Genomic DNA, 23,132 nt, shown 5'->3' on the forward strand with positions numbered 1-23,132 from the left:
CTAGCTGAAGGCATAGAGGTGTGGGAGCCCTGGTCTATTGGAGAGTAGGACATGTGCCAGAGTCTTGAGCAACTCCACATAAGTCCACCCTGTCTTAATAGGTGTGACTGTCCAATCTGGGGCTCAAAATGGGGGTCATCACAGGCCTCAGCCCCCGCGGTGACTGGCCTGTGAGTATGGGCCGCCCTTCCCTGAGGGCAAGTCACTCCTGTCCCTTGGCTACATGCCACCCTCCGCAGTGTCCCAGGCCTCAGAGCCACTGAGGCTATGAGCCTGCCTAGCTGCCTCCTGTCCCTTTGGCCATTGGTCATCACCAGCAACTCACACGCCACCGACAGTTGGAGCTTAGCTTCTAGACAGGTTGGGCCAGCAGCTTCCTGGATTCCATGTTCTCCAAGGAAATAGTCTAAGAGCCCATAAAGCACTCCTGGGTTCACCGAGGCTCTTCTCTCCCCATTACCAGGCCCAAAGCGACCTTTCAAGGCCTGCAGGTCACTCCTTCTTGTTCTGCATTTCGGGCCTCACCAGCTCCCCTTCCCAACACTCTCAGAGCAGCCAAGGAGCTGGACAGGCTGGATGTGGCTAAAGGTTCCCCCTCCCAGAGCTCTTCCACAGGGCCTCTCTGCCCAACTCTGGGCCACCTGCCTGACCTGGCCATTCTCACTAGGGCTTTCTCTCAAAGCGCAGGACCCTGTGTGTGGCAGTACTATTTTATTTGTTTTGTGGGGATCCATGATCACGGGGGTCATGGTGACCAGTCCTGACCTTGACCGGAAGGGGAACTGCTTAAAAAAACAAAACGCAACAGAGAAACGAATCACTTGCCGTAGACATCAGCGATGGGGATATTTCATTACTTTAAAAACAAAACAGAACACACAAAAAAGCTGCCCTCCTTATCCTCGAAGTGTGGAAGAAAGGCAGTCCTGTGACTTGATTTCTGAGAACCTGAAATGCTATCTTCCCACCTGGAATTGGACGCAGTGTATTTAAAGGCCCTGTGGCGGCAGGCATCCACATGCGGCTGCTCAGAAAGTGCAGAGTCCTCAGGGAAGGGTCTTCTCTGCCCAGGTGTGAGGCTGTCCATGGAAGAGCTCTGCACAGACCTCTGCGCACAGCTAGGTGCAGACCAAGACCGCTGAGGTGGCTTTGTGGCTCATTTTTCTTCAGGGTAGGCATGGGTGACACAGAATGGACGTCACAGAGAGATCTGCCCTCTGCAGAGGACACTCAGCAAGGTAGATGTGCAGGAAAGGCATTGGTTCACTGACTTCAGACCAGGGAGGGCACTGGACTGGGAGTGGGGAGTCCCTTTCGGTCACTGCTGCGGAAGGCTAAGGCCAGTGGGCTCTTCCCTGAGTGGCAGGTGAGGTCCCTGGGCCATGGTTAGCCACCCTCATGGCAGCCTTAGAGCAGTCTTCTGAAGAAGCCTGTGAGAGGGCCCTGCTCTCTTTTTACAGGCAAGGAAGTTGGCTGGGGGAACCCCTCGCTCCCTGCTGCGTGCGGGAAGCTCTAGGGGAAACTGGCTTCTTAGATTTGGGGTATCCCAGTCCTGCTGGACCAGGTCAACCCAGGACAAAATGTATTACAACCCCCGTAGAAACACAAGACTAACATCTAGAGGCCACTTGGTTCTTCAGGGAGTCCAGAGATCTGGCAGGTCCAGCATCAGCCTAGCCAGTTTCCCTGTGTCCTCACTGGTGGCCCAGGAGGGTGGCAGTCCTGACTCACCTCTGACCCAGGTCATAGCCCTGCATACGTTTTCGGGGGGGGGGGATTTCTCATCCATCTCCCTTCTAGGCAGGGTGGCCTCCAGGGACCTCGGCCAGGTTCCTTCCCTCTGTCCGGCCAGCCCAGGGTGTTCCTAACATCCCCCAGTCCAATGGAAGGGAGCCCACCTAGGGGAGGGAGATCCCAGGCAGATTCCTGGCACCCTGGGGTTGATCGCCACCTAAATTAACATAGTCAGAAGCAGACTGCACTGCTCAGCTCATAACTTAGCATGAGTGCGGCCCCAAGTTTCACGCACTGCCCCGCCTCCAGCACAGCAAAACCCCAGCAAAGCAGCAAGGAAAACACAAATACATGCGGGAGGGCAAAGGAGCCTTTCAGGAGCTGGCCTGACAGCCAGTGTTCCTCTCCCTACTTATTTATTGCCATCCTGCCCCAGGCCATCAAAGGCACTGGCTCCAGGATACCCTCTTTTGGGCTGGTGTCCTACACTCAAAAGCTGAGGCCCAAACCATCCCCTCCTGAATTTAACATGTTCCCCTCCCTGGTCAGTCTGATGAGCAACCACACAGATCTGTCTGCAGATTGCCCAGCTCAGTAACAGAGCCTCCCTGGGGCTTCAGCCCTCCTCTGCAGAGATGGGCTAGGCCTCCTGGCTGGCACTTAGATGGGACTTTGTAGGGAGGCAGTGTCTTTCCTGTCCCCAGTGAAGACATCCAGAGCAAGGCGGACACATTCTGCTCCAACCCTGCCCCCTCCCCTCCACTGCCCCCTCTCCTAGGAGAGTGAGTCAGAGGCGAGAGAGCCTTGGCAGCAGGCACATCAAAGGTGTCCTCCTTTCCCAGAGCCCTAGATGACAGGGCCTTGATGACATTAGGCAATGTCGTCAGCACAGACATTACCGGCGGGGCATGCGCACACAGACGTGCTGGCCAGTAGCATATAAAGCATCGTTTTTTTTCTTTTAAAAAAAAAATGGGTTAAATAAGCCTTGTGGTCAGGGGACGGTGCGCGCGCACGCTGATTACCCTTGATTTGTACGTCTTGGCGGTGAGACGGCTAGAAGTCTAATGACTGAATTATCACTCTAATGCCTTTTGCTGGCCGGGAACAATCCTGGGGTAACAGCTGCCACAGGGCATTTGGCTGGTTTCCTCTAATTGCATCCAGATTAAGGTTGCTGTTCTGTGCGGGGCCTCTCTGCTCCTCAGAGCAGGGCAGAGCTCCGAGAGCCCACACACCATGTCTGGCTGCAGAGGCTCCAGCTGGCCTGACGCTGAGGCAACACCGGGGTCCAGTAGTCCATAGGACTAGAGGGGATGCCTGGCACAAGGCTGTCATTGAACAGCCTGGGTCAGGTCTTGGGGAGCAGTAGGAGGGGGGACCTGTGAGAGCTAGAGACTTAGAATAAATGCTCTCTGACTGAGATGCTCCAGGGCAAGCGAGACTCTGGATCTGCTCCTGCTGTCCCCACCCAACACAGCAAAGTGTAGATACTGGGGTGCAGTACAAAAGTACTGGGGAGGGCTAGGGAAGGAGTTGGTTCCTTCCTGGAAAAGAGGGATCTGTGTCCAGATTTCCTGGGGTGGTGGGCTTGTGGAATCCCTCTGAATTACCAAGCTTCTGTCACATGACTACCACAAGAAGGCCCCGAAACAAAGGTTTGCATTCCCAATGCTAGTTGTTGACTTCAGCCATTCAACTTGATTGGATGGTGTCGTGGTTAGCGAGTGGGTATGCACTTACAAAAACACCATCCATTTCTGCCTCCACTGTCATAGGGTGACCTAAGGCCCAGAGGCCAGAGTGCTGTCTCACACCCATATACCTACCCACAGGGATCTCAGAGATGGTGACAACCCCAGAAGTAATGAGCCAAACCACCCAAGACGAGAACCACCCAGCCTGGACTGCAGGCCCAGTCTCTGTGCCAGCCAGGTGCACAGAGTTCTAGGTCACTGAGGCTCTGCCCTGTTATTTCTGTTCCCCGGGTGACAGGCGGTGGATATACCTGTTTGTGGCTCTAGCTTCCAGAAAGGATCAGAAGTCAGTATAGAAAGCAATTCAGTGGAAAGGTCACTCCCAGGATGGCACGGTCGCTCACAACGGAGAGTACGCCCCCCACCCCCCAAGATCAGGACATCCTCTTCCAAAGGCTCTTCCTAGAAGGACCCATATTCTTAGAAGTACCTGCGGGGGCAGGGGAGGTGAACTCATGGAGAAAGGGAAGCTGAGAAAGGAGACCTATGAGACACTCCACCATTCTCATTCTGAGGCCTCCTCTCACTCTGAGGCCTCTCCCCTCTCATTCTGATGCCCCGCCCCTCATTTCCTAGGCCCCGCCTTTCTCGTTCAGAGACTCCGCCCTCATTATTAGGCTCCTCCCCCTATTCTGAGGACACGCCCATCTCGCTGCCTCCTCTTATTCTGAGGCTTCGCCCCTTCTCGTTCTGGTCAGCACCTTTTAGACGTGGCACCGTCCCGCAGCACCACTCTCAGTGAGAAAACCCAAAAAGCAGGGCACCTCCACCCACCCTGCCGCCTGTACCCACTATGAGGATTCAGCCCTTTGTGGAGGAATCCAGGCTCCTTGCTTGCACCAGTTTCTGGGACACTGGCTAGGAATGCTTTGGAACACACCTTTATCCAAGCACAGTCCCCAGCTTTGGATGGAGTGTGGGCGTGACTGTTTCCTTCTTAAGAGGAAGAGCATCCTGGTGTTGCTCAGCTAGGGCTAAACCAAGGAATAGAAGTCCCCTAGGCCCTGCATGGTGGCAGAGACACCTCCCCAGCCATGTCAGATGCCTTTGTCTTGGCTGGGGAGTGATATACTTCCCCTTCTCCAGGACCAAGTATTCAGAGGACCTTGTGGTTCCCATACCACACTCGTCAACCCATTCAGGCCCCAGTGGGTTGCCGTTTCTGGTAGCGAAGACAAACCTTACATCCTCAGGGGAGGACCCCAGTGGAGGGTGCACCTGACACTTGTCTACCAGCCTGCTCCTCTGGCTCAGGGTAGGCATGTCCTTCCCATACGTAGGAGCGCACACAACACTCACCGGGGCACTGTGAGAAGCCCAGGCCTAAAGACCTGCTCCCACAGCTTTTCTTACCCCACCCTCTCTCCCTCCCTCCCTCCCTTTTTTCCTGTCTTTCTTAGACAGGCATCTTCTTCATACCAGTCTTGCAGCTGTGACCAAGAAGCTTCGCAAGTATGCTCGACTCACTCAGACAACAGTCCTGCTCCTCTGTGTCCCTTGGTGCTGGTGTGAGGACGAGGCCTTACCTAGTCCCGCCCTGCCCACAGCTTGTGGAGAGCCTCCTGGCCTCTGCTGGAATCCCTCAAGGTGCTTGCATCTAGCATCCAGTGGCTAGCCAGACATCCTGGGCTAGCCTTTCAGGAGCTGAGTTCTTTGGACAGCTGATATCTGCTGTCAGTTCTGGAGCCCGATTTTGTCATCATGACTGGCCAGAAGCTTTTCCTCGTGTCCTCTCCACATCCATCCCCTCCCCCTCCCCCTTGCCCAAGGACCTCATGGAGGTCCCCTCGCCCATGGTCAAGGGCAGGAGCTTTTCTATCTTCGGAAACCAAAGGCCTCCCGTGGTGCCTTTGGGCCTTTCTTGCCTTCTCTTGGAGGCTTGGGTGATGGTGTCTCCACTGTACCCCCATAGGGACAGCTCTCTGAGCCCGGGTGGTGGCCGGCACATTCCACAGCTGGCATGTACCCACTGTCCCACATGCCTGTCCCACACAGCTTACACAGGTCATGTAGGCTGCATGGGATGCGTGGCAGAAGGCGGAACTGGTACAGGAGACTCCTGGCCTGCAGAGAGAGCACAGGTCGAAGGGAACAGAAAGGCCATCAGAACAGGAGAGAACAGTGGAGCACTGTAGAAGACTTGGGCAGTTTAAGACACAGAGTTTCCAGATGGTATAGGTGGCCACCGGTGACAGAGCCACACAGCCCCTCTAACTCAGTTCCAATCCCCTCTGTCCTTGACTCTCAGAGTTACCCTCGACCCCTGCAAGGTCTGGGGAGCCCAGCACAGTGGTGACCCTGAGGACCCCTTTTTGTCCCCATGGACCATCAGAGGCCCAGAGGCCTGGACCCAAAGCACTGCCAGCTAGACTGTGGGAAATGGGAGATGTCTGAGCTTCATGGGCGCTTTTCTTCCGGCCACGAATAAACTACGATCTCCCTATGCTCTGCCTTTCTCATCCTCACTTTCCTAACTCTGGACCGGAAGGAGGCACTCCTGGGTGGAGACCGGCTGGGCATTCACGCACTGTAGCAAGTGAAAAGAGGCTATGTCCAGCGACGGCCCTCTGACGGCCCTGGGGACCAAGCAGAGACACAGCAACACCGCTGGGCTGAGGAGGCAGCAGCAGGTGCCAATCGCACCGACTTGGTAGAGAAAGCCCAGCAAGGTAGCACGGAGCTCTGAGTTGTGGGGTGGTACCCGTGGGCAGAGGTGGAGCTCTGTGGCAGGAGAGGGCTCTAGATGCAAGCTGAGCTCACGTGCTGGGTAGCCTTCTGCGGTGTGGTGGGCAGGGCTGGGGCGGGGGCGGGGCTGCGAGGTATGGGCGGGGTTCTGCGCGCAGGGCTGGGACCTTGGGGCCTTCTTTGAGGGTCTGTGAGGTGTGAGTATCAGGATGCTCCACTGGGACTTCCTAGAACCCCTCCCTCCAGTGTGCAGGGGTGAGGCTGTAAAGCCGGTGACCTGCTTTTGTGCAGGGCAGGAGGGCGCTCACCTTCCTGAGCACCAACTCTCCGTTCATATGCATGGCCAGGTTTCCGAAGTGCAGGAGCATCTGATCCGTGGCCAGTTGTTGCTCGATGACGTCATCCCCGTAGATGGCGACAATGGCCACACAGATGAACAGGTGGAAATAGTCCGTCTGCAGGGACACAGAGAACTCAAGGGGCCCTGCCAGGCCTGAACCAGAGTTCGGCTCTGGGTCTGGCTCCCGCTACCTGGGTCTGGGCCTGTGTTTCCAGGTCCCTGCTCTAGGAAAGTGCACCACCCATTGGCAGCTACATCCGGGGCTGCTGGGACGTACTAATGCATGATAACCGAGACACACCGCGGCTGCTGCCGCTCTCTTGGGAGGTGTCTGCGAGGAGGGCAAAGCACACTTTAGCCCGTCTGAGCTCTCACCGCACGGTCTCATCTACGGGGGTCTTGAGGGTGTCACGTGTGTGTGCAAAGGATTAACCAGACTGCTTCCCGAAGGCTGTAGAATAGACCACAGATGTGGAAGAAGTCCTGACAGCCAGCTCCGAGGTAGTGTGTCCCTCTGTATCGGCTGAGCATCCCTAGATGGGCCCCTGCTCTGCAGCTGATGGCTGAGCATGTGGGAAGACCCCTACTAAGTGACTCCCTGGAGGCCCTGTGTAGGGCTGCTGTCATCTTCCTGCCGCTAGCCTTCTCTCCAGACACCCACAGTCCCTCCCTGCCCTCCTTTAAGGCCGCCTGGCTGGGTGGTGGGCAGTCCCTACGGGTTCTCCATCCTGGACACCTTAAAGTGCTCACTCCTGAAGTGTGTGTGGTGGAGGGGTGGCTTTCTAGGAAGTCCCTGTTGAGTATCCTGACAATACCATGTCCTTTGTTTCCCAACCAGACCAGCAGAGTGCAGAGGCACGGGTGCTGGAGTCCCCAGCACCCCCAACCCCTAGCTTTGCAGGAAGGAATGCGTCTGAAGGAGTGGAGGGATGGGAGCAGGAGACACATTCTGCAGATCTGGGACAGGGCACAAGGTAAATCCCAGCTCCCGGCAGGCAGGTGCACAGCGGTAAGCCACAGCAGAGGGCTGTATGAAGTCTTCCCTTTGGGAAGGCCTCATCCAGCAGCGGTTTCCCTCTTGGGTTCATTCACTGCCTACTTGTCTTTCCCCTCCACCTAACCTTGACTGACGTTGGGAGGAGATGGTCCTAGATGGGACATCTGAAGGCAACATGAACTTGCTTTGTGGGTTTTGAATAAGACAGCAACCAACAGGAGCGGCTGAGGAGTGGGCAATTGCCAACAGCCTCGGAGGATGGACGGGTGCCTTCCTCACGACCCAGCCTCCCTGGCCTCTCAGAGTATCTATCTAGAACAACAGCCTTAAGTCTAGGATGTACTAGCTGGTGGACTGGCGTTGCAGACAGCATAAGGAGAGCGACGTCAGTGTGTTTTTCATAGCTGGGGGTCTAGGTGGAAGAGGACAGAGTTGCGCCCCGGACACATGGATGGTACTGATGTTTGTATGTGCGAGTGTGTGTGTGCATGTACAAGTGCGCACATGAGGTCAGAAGACAGTATCTCAGGGCTTCTCACTGGGACCTGGAGCTCAGCAATTAGGCTAGACTGTCTGGTTAGCGAGCTCTGAGGACTCGCCTGTGTCTGCCATTTCTTCAGCACTTGGGTTATGGACGTGCACTGGGCTCTTTTTTTTTTTTTTTTTTTTTTTTTTTTGGTGAGACAGGTTCCCACTGTGCAGCCCTGACTTTCCTGGAACTCACACACAAACAAAAAAATCTGCCTGCCTCTCAAACGCTGGGATTAGAGGTGTGCACTACCACACCTGGCACGCCTGGTTTTTAAAAAAATAAAAAAACACACACACAGGTTCAGACACTCCACAGATCTGCAAGCTTGCAAGGTAAGCTCTTACCACTGAGTAATCTCCCCAGCCTTTGGTATTGTTTTTATTTTTAAGGCTGATGCAGCACTAAAATGACTTGCCTACTTCCTTACACTGATGGCCTGGGTGTTAGAGCCGCGTGGCAGTCAGCCCTGTGATCAGAGAGGAGGTGATGGAGGAGACTCTGGTCATGATGAACACAGGTGGATGCCCGTATCATTTATCCAGGCTCTCTGACGCCGTGGGAAGGAAGGCAGGAGCTCGGGGTGGCCCAGCAATCCCAGAGGGCAGGGCAGGGCTGGGCCAGCCATAGCAGGTGTGGGCACATATATCTGGGCGTCCTAACTGTCCTCTGGTGCTGATGTCCCTCCCTCTGGGTGGCCATGACAAAAGGGAGTTCAGCCCAGAATGCAGTTATGAGCATGTCCGCCAGCAATTTACATAGATTTCAATTACATGGGATGTGAGGTCTGACGCCGGCTGCACAGGCCTGGGAAATAGTAACTATGAGACCTAGAGACTGTGGTGTGGTGAGTGGGTGGAGCAAGGAAAGAGATGCCCCACACAAGAGAGGAGGCTTGAAGCGATCCCAGGACCCTCCCTTCCCAACAGGACGGCAGCTGCACTCGGGTGACCCAGCACCACTCACCTGGTAGTGGGCCCAGCAGGCTTCCCAGATGCGCAGGGCCTCGCCCTCAGGAAACTCCCGCTTGAAGCAGAGAAGGAGCCATCGGTGACAGAAGAGCATCTGGAGGCCGTCCTCACCCAGAGAGACCAGGTGTTGGTAGAAGCGTTGGTGTGTCAGCCGGAGCAGCTCCCGCAGGTACAGCTGCGGGTGGGAGAGTGGAGTGGGCTCTGGGTGAGCTCACCTACTGCTACTCGAATGCCTTCAACTCCAAAAGCACACACAGGAAGTCTCTGTGTCTGCCAAACGCATCAGCCAGACACCGTGTCAGTCTACTGCTGGAACCCCCTCCCCGCCCCTGTGTGTGTGTGTGTGTGTGTGTGTGTGTGTGTGTGTGCTCCTCCACGGGCATGCACACACGCATGTGCAGGTGTGACAAGGACTGTCTTTTAACAGTTTCCTTATTTTATTTTATTTTTTTTAAAAAAGACCTATTTTATTATTTTAAAAACTGAACCAATTTATTTTGTGTGTCTGAGCGACCTGCCCACCCATCTGTGCCCCGAAGCAGTGCTTGGTCAGAAGAGGGGGGTCAGATGCCCTGGAACTGGAGTTACAGGTGGTTAGGAGCCACCATATGGGTCCTGGGATCCAAACCCCGGCCCTCAGCAAGAGCAGTCCGTGCTCTTCACCACCGAGCTGTCTCTCCAGCTCTTACTATTTTAAATTATGTGTGTAGTCTGTGCACATGACTCCAGGCAGCCGAGAAGGCCAGGGGAGTTAGAACTCTCGAAATTGGGGTTACGGGCAATTGTGAGCTGCCTGGTGTAGGTGCTGGGAACCGAACCCAGGTCCTCTGCAAGAGCAGTAGGTGACATCGACCTCTGGGCCAGCCTGAGACGCAGCCACTCGCCGAACCGAGAGGGCTTGCCAGTTAGCTAGGCCGGCTGGGTGGCTCCAAGGATCCACCCGTGTGAACTTCCTCAGTGCACACCCAGCATTTTACCAGGGTTCTGGGGAATCTGGACCCGAGTCCCAGTGCTTGTACAAGCTCTTTGCTGTCTGGAGTCATCCCCCAGCTTCCACCACTTGGAACCTCACTCACACCTGTCTTCCAGTTCATCTTAAGATATTCTAGAAGGAGACCTTGGTATAGCCCCAGTTGAAGTATGATCTCCTGGGTGGTCAAGGAGGCTGACTCAGTATGAAGTCATCCCCCAGCCTCAGCCCACCCCCAGGGGCTGTTTCTGATGTATACCCGACCAGGCGGGGTGGGTTCCTTCAATCCCACCACGGTCCAGCGGACTCCCAGAGCTGATTAAGGGAGAGGACACGTCTGAGTTTCAAGACCCTGGAATCCCGTGTGTCGGGTCACCAGGTTGCGTGACACTTGACGACGACAGAGACTATTTCTGGCTGCACCGGGTGGGGACTGCCGACTTCACTGACGCCACTAGAAAACCAGCCTCCAGCAGCTAATGAGTCACTGGCCCTGTGCCGCCAGGCTGCAGGGTGATGGCGTCAGACCCTGTAATTGCCTCCCTGGGTACCGTGGAAACCTGACATCACAGGCATGTACGATGCAGCAGGGGCCGGAGTGCCCGGTTAGGGTCAGCGCTGCTGAGCACAGCAGGGCCCCAAGACTCTGCACCTCTCCAAAGCGAGCACACTGTCATTCCCAGTGCCTGGAGCTGTGTACCTCTGGAGCCCAGGAGTCCTTCCTGATGGGCCAGGATCTCCAGTCTGCGGCCCACGGAGGTCAAGGCCGCCCTATGGCTGACAGCTCTCTAATGTGTCCAGCGTGCACAGCTGCTAGGATGCTCCATTCCTCCTGCTGCCAGCTGCTTTTCCCTCATACCTCTGCTGTGGTCAGTCCTCTGTTCCCAGTGGTTGATCTACAGGACACGCTTTTTTGCTCTCCCTCGGCTCTGTCCTCACTGCACGAGGTGCACCACGTCTAGAAGGGCCCCCTGACCATAATTATCCAAAAGCCTCTGTTTAGTTGAGTCTCCAATGCTTGAGGTCTGACCCCTACGCAACAGACAGAGCCATGGGAGGGGGCTCTGGGACTCCCGTCTCCAGGGCCCAATGCCCTCTGCTCATGCGTTCATTCTGTCAGTGTAGTAACTGCTACCAGACCAGGCCACCTGCAGGACTGAGGGCAGGCTACCTACATCCAGGACCTGGAACTGGGCAGGGGTCTGACACAAACGCAGGTGCGTTGCAGTGACAAGATCTAGTCCCCATCACTTGGTGCTGCCTGGTTTGTGTACAGCTGGTTTCTATAGGGGAGGATTTGTGGCCAGTGGCAGCTGGGTCTTACATAAAGGTCAGCTTTTGGGGGTGGAGATGTGAGGCTCTCCTGTTGGAAGTCCCATTGCACACAGCTGCCTCGCCTGTCTGTACTGGGTTCCGCTGTACACACATACCTGACTCATGGACCTCTCTTTCCTTGCCCTATCAAGAAGGCCAGATTAATGGCCCTGCAGGAAGGCAGGAAGCCACCAGGGTAGGACCTTGAACAGTTGTCCCCTGGTGTTTCAGGAGGAATGGGTTATAGGCTGGCTCAGACCCAAACATACATTTCCTGTAGGTGACTAGCTGGCCCTTCCCAGAAGGCCCGTGTTCTGTCAGCAGAGATTCTGGTTTTCTGCTGACCTCTGACCCCTGATAACATGGTTGCATCTCACCATCAAGACCCAAGCAGCAACAGGAGGCAGTGTGTTATCTCTCTGAGCCCTCCAGTGCACAGACATACATGTACACACACACACACACACACGTAAACACACATGCACACACATGTAAACACACACATGTACACACACATGCACACACACATGTACACAAACATGCACACACACATGTACACACACATAAACACACATACCCACATATACACAAGCACAAATATATTCATGTCCACATATGCACACAGTGATACACATATGGGTGTACACACACACATGCACACACATGTATACACACACAAACACACATACCCACATATACACAAGCACAAATATATTCATGCCCACATATGCACACAGTGATACACATATGGGTGTACACACACACACACACACACACACACACACACACAGCTCCACGCCTCACCAGCTGTCTCTCCATGTCCTCGTCCCGGGGAGAGCTGACAAAGATGGTGTTCTGCATCAAACCCACGAAGCACCAGAAGGTGTCTGATTCATCCAAGACCTCAGCCAAGATAGGCGCCACCAGATCTGACATCCCCTGTGAGTAGCCGATGGCTGGGTTGTACACAGCGTAATTCAGCAGGATCCTCCTGGGTGGGCAGTGGGGAGTAGAGGTGTCTTGAGCCATCCCACCCTTCCTATCTCCACCAAGGCCTGTTGTGACACTGTGGGTCCCTCCTTCATCTCGGGGAGGCAGCAGCCAGTGGTGGATGCCACAAACCCTGTCTCAAGAGTATGGGTTATGGGGTTGGGGATTTAGCTCAGTGGTAGAGCGCTTGCCTAGCAAGCGCAAGGCCCTGGGTTCAGTCCCCAGCTCCAAAAAAAAAGAAAAGAAAAAAAAAGAGTATGGGTTATTAGTCGGGTGTGGTGTACACACCTTTAATACCAACACTCGTAGGCAGTAGAGTGTCTTTGATTTTGAGGCCAGCTTTATCTACACAGAGTTCCAGGATAGCGAGAGCTACACAGAGAAACTGCCTCTAAAAAAAAAGTCTGGGTTCTGAGGGAAGTAAGTCAGTGGCACTGCCTTTGCCAGGGATAACAGCCCTTCATCAGGCCCAGCGCCCAGAGCAGAGGCTGTGCAGGAATATGAATGTGACTTTCTTAAGGGTCCACTCTCTGTGACGGAGGGTGGTCTGGCAGGGATGTATTTAATTTTATGCAGTTTTTTTGCCATGCTGTAGCAGAGTATAAAAGGTGGCAGCCTCTGGCTCTGCATGGTGTTATGTCGGTCCGTCCATGAGGTAAGAGGACAGTGGTAGGGCTGGGGAGCGCTGACCAAGGAGAGGGAGTAGGGCCTTTGCTGATACTGTCAGATGGGACTGCGTGGCCATGAGAAGGTTCAGAAGCTGAGACCTCTGCTGACTTAGCTTGTGGGTCCTGTTCTGGGCCTGGGTGGAGTCTGCCCAGCAGCCAGGGGGTCAAAGAGAGTCACAGACTTTGACACGGGGAGGCCAGAGTCACCAGGTACCTCATGCTCTCCACGTTCGGATTGTCCTCCCCTCGGAAGAACTGGTTGTTCCTATCTGTCCGAACCACGTCTTTGTCCACAGTGAACTGCACGTTACGCCAGAAGGCTCTGTGCTCCTCGGGAGGCATGGAGAGCCTGTGAGGCAGACAGAGCACAGTCTTGAGGTTAGCTATGGAAAGGAGAACACAGGAGTACCAGGGAGGGCAGGGAGGGGATAATATAGGGTCCTCCAGGACCTGGAGTAGCTGCACACTCTAGGCTAGGTTGGTGCATGTACTGTCAGCACCAACCCTCCAGTTCTCAACAGGATATGTGCGTGTACATATGTGTGTGCATGAATACATGTGTGCATGTGTGTGTTCATGTGTGGTATGTGTGTGCACGCACATGTGCATGTGCTGTCAGCACCAACCCTCTTGCTCCCAATAGGATATGTACATGTGTGCGCATGTATATATGTGTGTGCATGTATACATGTGTGTGTGTTCATGTGTGGTGTATGTGTTTGTGTTAGCACCAACCCTCTTGCTTCCAACAGGATATGTGCATGTGTGTGTGTTCATGTGTGTGTGTGTGTGTGTGTTCATGTGTGGTGTGTGTGCGCACATGTGTGTGCTCTTGCTCCCAACAGGATATGTGCATGAGTGTGCATGTATGCATGTGTGTACATGTGTATGTATACATATGTGTGCATGTGTGGTGTACATGTGTATATGTGTGTGGGGCTATATTCAAGGTTTTCCTCATTTTAACTCATCTAACAGATCTAGCCCCTCAGAGGAGAGCTGACTACAGCCTGCGGATTGTGAAACCCATGTGGAGGTCAGGCTTCCAGCCCGGCCTGTAGTTGGCGAATACTGGCCCCTAGTTAAAGTCTGTTAAACACAAATTCTAAAACTCTTGGCGTGTGAACTAAGGGTGCCTGGACCAAGGTGCTGGGGGTGCCGTGTAGTGACTGCCATTATCCTGCTTACAGTGCTGGCTTTTGGGAGACTCACGCTCCAAAGAAACCATGGTTCACAGAACACACGGTCGGTCGGCGGTGAATTGCACTTTCCCACCGAGATCTGAAGGGACTTCCGGGGGGCAGGGCGCACCTCTTTTGCTGGATAGCTGCATATTCCTTTCGCTTCTGCGACCGAAGCGCCTCACGTTCCTCCGACGTGGACTCGTGGCTATAATAGTGCAGAAGGAAAGGCCAGACCTCCCCCCGGATCGACACATCAATGCCACCAAAGAAAATGGCCTGGAGGAAGCAGTACAAATTGAGGGGGTTGGGGGGGGGAGTATAAAACAGGGCAGCTCAAAGAACCCCAAATCCCCCGAAAAGGGTGTTGTGGGTCCTTTGGCGAGCCTCGATTCAGACCCCAGCAATTTGCACATGTTTACAAGGGGAAAGTGCTGGAGAGGCATTCCCAGACAGGCTACAAACTGGCTCATTTCAATGTCAAAGCCCCCCCGGGGTGGCACTCTGAGATCAACACGCTGTTCTCACGTCATGAACTAATCCTGGGGGTTTCAATACTGAAGAGTCCGCAGGGCCCAACATGGGATCCCCAAACTCTGCAATTGTCTTTTCAATGAAGCTGCCTGGGTGCTTCGGACAGAACCTGATGCCAGGGACCGGCCTTCTGGCCACCCACCCTCCATTCAGCTGCTTGACGACAAGGGCTCGGTGGAGGCTGGCCAGGTGCCCGCTCCATACCTGGCGTAGCTTGTATTCCTCCTCCACCTGCCCCAGGTCATTCAGGTGATTGAGCCAGGCGGACACATCCAGCCTCCGGTACAGGCTCTCCTCCGGGTGGATTTCAGAGGATGGCAGCTTGGGCCTTCGGATGGAGAACTGCATGCACGTCCTCTCATCCGTGACCTGCTGGACGGGTGGGAGGGACCCGGTGGAAAGCAGATCTCAGAGCTCGGGCTTTTGAAGCCTGAGATGCTGTTCCCAGGATGTCAAAGCCACTCTCTCTCCTCTGGGAGGAGAGGGGGGCGGGAGGCGCTGCTGTCTGTGCACACAACTCCTAAATGGCGAGCGTAATTAGACACAATTAAAATGAAAATACCTTCATCCTAAAAAATCTCTCTCCCTTTGCAACTCACAGCCTCCACTGCCCCCATCCCCTTCCTGCCCCGGCCGCAAAGAAAACCAGAATTAATACCCCTTACAGCCCAACTTCCCTCTGCCAGGGAAAGCCTGCAATAGATTCCATTCGATCGGCCACATACAAAGACCTGCTGTTCGGGCGAGCAGGGAGCCAGACTGTCAGATTGTCTCCATGCGCAGTCACGAGTCCAGGGCAAAACCACAGCTGACATTTAATTCAAAAATCAAAGGTTGCTCATTGCAGGGGAGGGGGGAGCTTTTGCCACTATTGTAATAAGGAGAGCCAGCAGGAGGCTCTGCGGGAGGGGTAGAGCTCTAGAGTCAGCCCCCCTGGTTCTAATAAGCACGTACAGTATCTTAAACAGGTGATTAAGGGGGCTCTTATTGCCTCTGTATGCAGATTGAGCAAAATATGGCAGAAAGCCTTGGGAAAACAGGAGTCTTCAAATGCTCAAGGTGACTTTCAGAAAGGCCTGGGAACAGATCCCAGCCCCCGAGCACACCCATGCCAACCACGCCGAACCACAGACAGACAAATGCCATACTCCTCAGAGGGAAATCCCCAGGGCCAGGCAGCCTCGAGGAAGGTGTGCTGGAATGGTCCCAGACCCACGTGTTTGGCATCCTAAGAGAGGAGCTTCCGTTCCCCTGACCATAACCAACCATGTCTCGCCCCACGGTCGGCCAGGCTACCTGGTCCCTGAGGTGTGTCTCTGTGCAGAACTTCCATTGCTGGAACACCTCGGAGAGCTTGTCCAGGCCGCCGTGGTGAAAGTGGAAAATCTTGTATTGACTCTCTCGGCTGGCCACCACCAGCTGACCACTCGTGCAAGCCTCGTCGCTGAAGATCCACGGCGTGGGGGAGGGGTGAACGCATTAACACAGGTTTTGATTTCCGAGTCTAATCAGAGCCCGCCTGTCAGCCACCTCAGGCAGGAAACAGTGAGCCCCAAGGGAGTCTGGCTGCTTTTGTGGGGGAGCAGAGTCAACAAAACTCAGGACCCCTGTACCTAGAAAGCAAAGTGGCTGGATCCAGAGGACCCCGGCACGCCATTGCCATTCGTGAGCTGTCCTGGACACCTGGGGGAGTGTGTTAGGGACGGCTAGTGTTGGATGGTGATCTCAACCCTGTAAGGGGTTTCTCAAGCCTCCCCTAATCTCATGGCTGGATCATAAGAGGACAGAGGAGAGGGTCTCCCAAAATCTCCTTCAAGGCTGTCACCCCAGCCACCTTGGCACCCTTGGTGAAGTTGGGATATGGGTCTGGGGTTCCCACAGGTGGTGACTTGGGCTGATGTGGGAAACTGCAGTCAGGAGGCTGTGACCTTCCTTATGAAGGAAAAGCCACCTCTATCCAGGAGGCCAGTGCCCTGTCAACCATGCAAATGATCTATGGATCCCAGAAGCACAGCAGTCTGCAGCACCTGTCAGCATCACCCACCTGCTGGGCTCTCCTTCCTGAAGGCCAGACACCCTTTGCCTGAGGATGTGCAGGGTGCTGGGTGGCCTCAGGTGGCAGACCACGTATGACTGTGGGTCAGGGAGGAAACTGCTAGCATTGGCTAGACCGGTTGCAGCCTCTGCTGCACACGAGACTGGAAATGCACGCAGCTCTGTGTGTGTGTGTGTGTGTGTCCCCCATAGGTGTGCTAACGCACGCATGCATACATACATACACATGCATGCAGGCACACATGCATGCTTGCAGGAAGCAGAGGATAGGTTCTTACCTGAAGAAGAGCCGCAGGGAGCGCATGTGGCCCAGGTCCACGCGGAACACTCCACAGATCTGCTCCAGAGCACATCCCCTCTGTGGTTCGTCCCAGCGAGGCGTCTGCAGGAGGCCATTGCTGTCGGGGAACCGCAGGTTGGCATCGGAGCTGGAGGGGGAGCTGGTGGAGGAGGTTGCGTGAGATTCTCTCATTTCTGTGCTATGCTATCCCAGAAAAAGAGGGGGAGCGGGCGCCTAACATACACCCCGAGCTTAAATACAGAGGACGAGATGGAACACGCCCTGGGGAAAACCGCAGCCCAGATGTCAGTGAACGAACCAAGGAGAGAGCAGATCCCATCACTCTTCGAGAACAGTGATACTCTGGTTTGAATGGAAAAGTGGGTTTTTTTGTTGTTGTTGTTTTGGTTTGTTTGTTTTGTTGTTTTTTTCACGAGCAGACTCTGGTAACTTACCACAGCAGGTTGTCAGGACAGCAGAGGAGATGAGAGCTCAAATTCCCTCCTGAGTGACCTAGGGCGAGTTACCAGGCCTCTCTGAGCCTCGTCTTATTTATAAAACGGAGGTACCAACAGAATACTCGTGGAGTGAGTGACTGTAACGCGCTTGCCGTAGGTCCCTGGGGCCTGCGAAAGGCAGCTGCTCTGTCAGTCCTAGGAGGGGGCATCTATAAAGCTTTAGATTTCTTCTCCATTTCTTAAAGACAATGGATATTGGAGGAAACACAGGGGCTACTAATATTAACTAACTAACACAACTAACTAACATAACTAACCTAACCAATATTAACTATAAGCATCCGTAAGGACTTGTGTACGTGGGCTTGGCCACTTCCCATGTGCTGTGGGGGAGAAGGCGTGTGCACATATGCGAGAGCGTGTGTAACCGTCAGAGTCAACACTGGGCTCTCCCTCCATCGCTCGCTGATCCTGGAGCTCACTGATTGGTCAGACTGGCCCAGGTCCCGGGATCCTCCTGCCTCTTCTATCCTCAGCACTGAGGAAACGGTGCATGTTGAACGGCCTGCAATCTATTGATGTCTGTTTATTCTTCTTCCATACATTACACGCCGACCAAACCTCTTCTCTCTTCTCCCCCACACCCCTCCCCGACCCACGCCCGCTCTTCTTCCGTTTCCCTTCAGAAAAGAACAGGCCTCCCAGGGATCTCAACCAAGCACAAACAAATGATGATAAGACCGGGCACAAGCCCTCACTCATATCAGGGCTGGAAGAGTCAACCCAACAGGAGGAAAAAGATCCCTAAGGCAGGCAAAAGAGTCAGAGACATCCCAACTCCCTTAGGAGTCTCTAAGAACACTGGGTGTTCTTACGTCAGCCCTAGGATCAAACCCAGCAAGCACTTTACCCACTGAGCCCTGTGCCCAGCCCTCCTGTGTTGTTATAGCGCATGACCTTACTACACGAGTACTGGGATTGCCCCACTGTTCAGAAAATGAAACTAAGGCCCAGAGGGGCTGTGTCATTTCCCCAAGGTCACACAGCTAGCAAGGAGTGGAACCCAAGGTCTGTCCTCCAAGTGTGCACTCTAGTCATTTTACTTAAAAAAAAAATCCACCGATTATTTACACTTTCTTATGCAGAATACTTTGTTATACAGATGTGGGTATCACGGGTTAAAGGTGTAGCAGTGGTGTTCTGCAGACAATAGGTAAGGTATAGAATGAGCAAAGGTGAGAGTGAGTTTCTTCCGGTCTTGCGCTGGCTCAGCCCAGGCAGTAGCCACACCCTGCTGGAGCAGAAGTCCCGGTGTATACCACCCAGTGAACAGCTCCCTTGGAAGCCTCGGGGTCTAGCTCCTTCTCTCTCGGCCATTGAGGAGAAAGCAGGGCCCCTCGAAGTGTCCAGAAGGCCTGGCCAGTGTGTGGTGTGGCTCTCATTCCCAACCTGTGTCAGGAAGTCATCCCAACGGGGTCCTCCCTCAGGCCTGGGATGCACCCTAGCCTTCCTAAGTGGAGCCTGCTTCTTTCTGTACACTGTAAAGTCCTCATCCACAGTCTGGGTCAGAGTGTGCCAAAAGCTGCTGTCTACCACATCCCGTAAGCCATCGACAATCAATGTGCAAAGTGGCTGGGTCTGTCCTTGGACTGTTCCCCTTTAATTGTTACCCAGACACTATTACATGCTAAAGTACCAACCTCCCAGAACCCCACAGAGCAGGCAGCTGAGCCAGGCCACAAGCAGAGGCCCCTACCGGTCCCTGAGAGTAGGGAGTGGTGGCGTGGCGGAGGTAAGATGTCTCTAGAAAACAATGGTTACATGGGTAGGCTTCCTGCCCTGGTGTCAACATGGTGACATTCAGGAAAAGGAGAGCTACGCAGACAGTTAAAACATCAGCGTCTACCAGGGGCCAGAGGACAGGAGACACACTCTGTGAGGCACGGGACAACGCCACCCTCTGCTTGACACCACAAAACCAGAGAGCACACAACAGCAAGAGAATGCCTGGTGCAAGCTGTGGACTTCTGTCAGTGTGGTCCAGCCACGGTCTCGAGGCTCATGCCGACGCTGGGGTGTCTGGGTCCCCACGGCACCAAGGACACATGAGAAGTCTCTGCAATGGACCTGAAACTATCAAGCTAAAAGTCTGTCAAGCCAGGGGTGGTGGTGCAAGCCATGCTCCAGAATCAGAGGAAGGAGGGAGGAGCCTGAAGGCAGTCTGGGTGAGCGACAGAGGGAGCTGGAGGCTAACCTGGGCTACATGAGACGCTAACTCAAAAAAAAAAAAAAAAAAAAAAAAGCAAACACATAAATGTGTGTTAATGCTGATAATAATAAAACAAAGAATGAACTAGTCACATACGCATGCATATGCTAGAGATTAATATTGCTGGGCTGGAGAGATGGCTCAGCGGTTAAGAGCACTGACTGCTCCTCTGGAGGTTCAATTCCCAGCAACCACATGGTGGCTCACAACCATCTGTAATGGGAACTGATGCCCTCTTCTGGTGTGTCTGAAGACAGCGACAGTGTACTCATACATAAAATAAATAAATCTTTTTTAAAAAGATTAATATTGTTCATGTATAAAATGCACATAAATGATAGACATGAATTCTACACAGGACAGAGTCAAAAAGAAAAGACAATTTACTGGAGAATACACAAAACTGTTTCTACTATATTTACTCATATCTAGAGTAATAAAATGAATTCAAGTGTAAAAGAGACTGTTCTGAAGGTAGGTATTAAGTCGGTGGTCATGCAAAGATGATAAAATCTTAGCCAGAGAGATGGCTTACAGTTAAGTGTGAATCCTGTTCTTACAGCAGAGCTCCAAGTTCAGTTCCTAGCACCCACATCAGGCCGTTCACAACTCCCTGCCACCCCTCCCGTGACTCCAGTTTCAGGAGATCATCTAGCATTCTCTTCTGGCCTCTGTGAACACCTGCGCTCACATATAGAGAAACGCATAGCTAGAAATAAAAAACAAGTATTTAAAATCTAAACTGGGGGGTGTGGAGCGTGGCATACACCTGTAACTCCAGAACTTGAGAGGGAAAGGCCAAGTCATCCTTGAAGCCAGGACACAGCACCTGAGACCCTATCTCAAAAACAAATCAACAGTCAAAATAAGATGATGATAATAATAATAGTAATAGTGATAATGATAATGATAAATTCAGGGCTCTCAGGAACACCTTGGGACAGCTTAGAGGAACGTAGCAGACTGACCTGATTTCTCTGAATCAATCAATCTGGAAATAAAAATGCAAAAGGCTTTACATATCTGTGTGTTTTGTTTTCTCTCTAGCAATTGATTCAAGAATCGCAGTCGAGAAATCACACGTGTGAATAGATTCAGGACATTCTATTGGCAAAATTGACAAAACCCACAAACTAGGAACAGAGGAGAACGTTCTCAGAAGAGGAAGGACACTGTGTGTACTCTACAGCTAATGTTGGACTTAGTGGAGAAGGGTGGAGTTAGTTCCCTCGAAAACAGGAGCCAGGGGCTGGAGAGGCGGCTCAGTGGTTAACACTGGCTGCTCTTACAGAGGACCGCAGTTTGGGTCCCCGCACTCATATGATGGCTCCCAGCCACCTGTAACTCCAGATCTAGGGGATCCAACATCTTCTGACCTCTGAGGACCACATGGTACACAGACAAATGGGTTGGCAAAACACCTGTATACATAAAGTAAATAAATCTAAGAAGCAAGTAACTAAAATTAAACTAAAACAAACCAGGAGCTAGGGACTGGCTTCCGCTGGCATCCTGTATCCTCCAGTGCCGGCTCTCGCCGCTGCACGGGGCAGGAAGAGGAAGGGGGACTACAAAGATGGGAGGAGAAGGCTTTCAGAGGATGTGACTGTTTATGTGACCCATCTCCGGGGGGGTTATAAAACAACTCTTAGAGCCAGTGAGTGAACTGAGAGAGTTTATAGGCTAGGAGGTTAATAGAGAAGAACAGCCTGCGTCCTTGAACCATCCAGGCACAACTGGGAAAGATCCAACGTCTTCTGACCTCCGAGGGCACATTTAACTTACGCCAGAAACAAAGCCAAGGCCAAGGGGGATGGCTCAGTGGATAAAGTCTTGCCGTGGAAATGCAGCAACCGGAATTTGAACCCCCAGAACCCGAATAAAACCCAACGTCATAGCCAAGCAGAAACAGGGAATTCTGGGCTCAGTGAGAGACCAGGAGGAGCCTGACCAGGGAAGACACCAGATGTCAGCCTCCACATGCATGTACACACACGTGCCCACATGCCATCGAACACATGTGCATGCACCCACAGAAAGAATAGACATCACAGTTAAGACCTCCACGCTGAAAATGTGCAGCTGCTGAGAGAAATCAGTCAGCGATTGAAGACACACCACAGCCACATCCTCAACGGGTGTGTATCCACCGGACGTCTCCACAAGACAAAATCAACTCCCTTATGCTGCACCCCACAGTTAACTCAAGACAGATTACAGATCATAATGTGAAAACGGTAAAGCTGGGGAACACTCCCTGACCACCACTGCTTTTGAGCTAATGAGATGGCCCAGCAGGTAAAGTTTCTTGCCACAGAGCAACCTTTGTTGGATCCACAGGACCCATATGGTAGAGAGAGAGAACCGATTCCTGCAGATTGTCCTCTGACCTCCTCACATGCACCAAGGCTTAGGTGTACAGCCCCAAGCAAACACAAACATGTGAATTAATAAATGTGACTTTAAAATATGATCATGCTATAAAGCCCAAACCCCCATATCATATCAGTAATCTCAAAGATACGCTGGCACGTGAGACCTTGCAACAGGGCAGGCAGGGTTTGGCTTACAACATACAAACCACAAAGGTAGTAAAAGCAGAGAACTTCTCTTCAAAGCATCCCCATCAAAGAAGAAAGGAAGTCACAGCCTGAGAGAAAACTCCCACAAAACATATGTCCAGCTGAACTCCGGTCTTGAATATTTATAAGAAACTCTTAAACACAGTCTTGCCGGGTGAGGCTGCACAGGCTTGCAATCCTGATCTTGGGGAAGCTGAGGCAGGAGGACTGCGGTTCAAGAGCAGCCTGGGGCAAGCGGCAAGCCTCTGCTTGCACAATCAGACACATCACTCACTACTCGGTGCTGTGTAGGAAGACACAGTTACTTAGGCCCATAGGTACAGTGCTCTAAGCCAGAGAACCAAGACCTAGAACCACCAGGACGAAACATTAACAATGTTTCATAGACCATGAAAGGCACTGGGGACAAAGACTAGGCCACAGACACACAGGGAACACAGCACAGGCAAAACTATTACACTGAGCAAAAGAAGTCAGACCAGAATATAGCCCACTCATGGAGCGATGCCATCTGCACAAAAATGTACCCAAATGGCTAAACCCCCAAATGGCAGAAACTGAAGTAAGTGTGTGTGTGTGTGTGTGTGTGTGTGTGTGTGTGGTGTGCAGTGTGTATATGTGCACTGCATGCATGGCATATATGCAGTGTATGTGTCCAGTGTGTATCTGCATGTGTGTGCAGTATGTGTGCAGTGTGGTGTGTGTGTGTATGTAGTGTGTGTGGTGGGTGTGTATATGTGGTGTGTGTGAATGTGTAGTGTGCAACTCTACAGTGTGTGTGTGATGTTTGTGTGTATGATGTATGTGTGTGTAGTATG

General features: G+C 53.1%; 1 protein-coding gene across 3 annotated transcripts in view; it reads right to left on the reverse strand.

Moving 5' to 3' along the window:
- Window positions 1–696: 696 nt before the first annotated feature.
- Window positions 697–23,132, reverse strand: part of Tbc1d16 (TBC1 domain family, member 16) — an 85,584-nt gene continuing 63,148 nt past the window's right edge. Inside the window, 9 exon segments of one of the 3 annotated variants that reach the window (NM_001427508.1) lie at window positions 697–5,555; window positions 6,485–6,631; window positions 9,009–9,188; window positions 12,102–12,288; window positions 13,170–13,304; window positions 14,267–14,415; window positions 14,875–15,042; window positions 15,967–16,114; window positions 17,004–17,165. In NM_001427508.1, the coding sequence (NP_001414437.1) occupies window positions 5,307–5,555; window positions 6,485–6,631; window positions 9,009–9,188; window positions 12,102–12,288; window positions 13,170–13,304; window positions 14,267–14,415; window positions 14,875–15,042; window positions 15,967–16,114; window positions 17,004–17,165 (1,525 nt within the window). In that variant the 3' untranslated portion in view covers window positions 697–5,306. 3 annotated transcript variants of the gene reach the window in all.

The sequence above is a fragment of the Rattus norvegicus genome, chromosome 10 (genome assembly GCF_021556685.1).
Source record: "Rattus norvegicus strain SHRSP/BbbUtx chromosome 10, alternate assembly SHRSP_T2T, whole genome shotgun sequence".
Taxonomy (NCBI): Eukaryota; Metazoa; Chordata; class Mammalia; order Rodentia; family Muridae; genus Rattus; species Rattus norvegicus.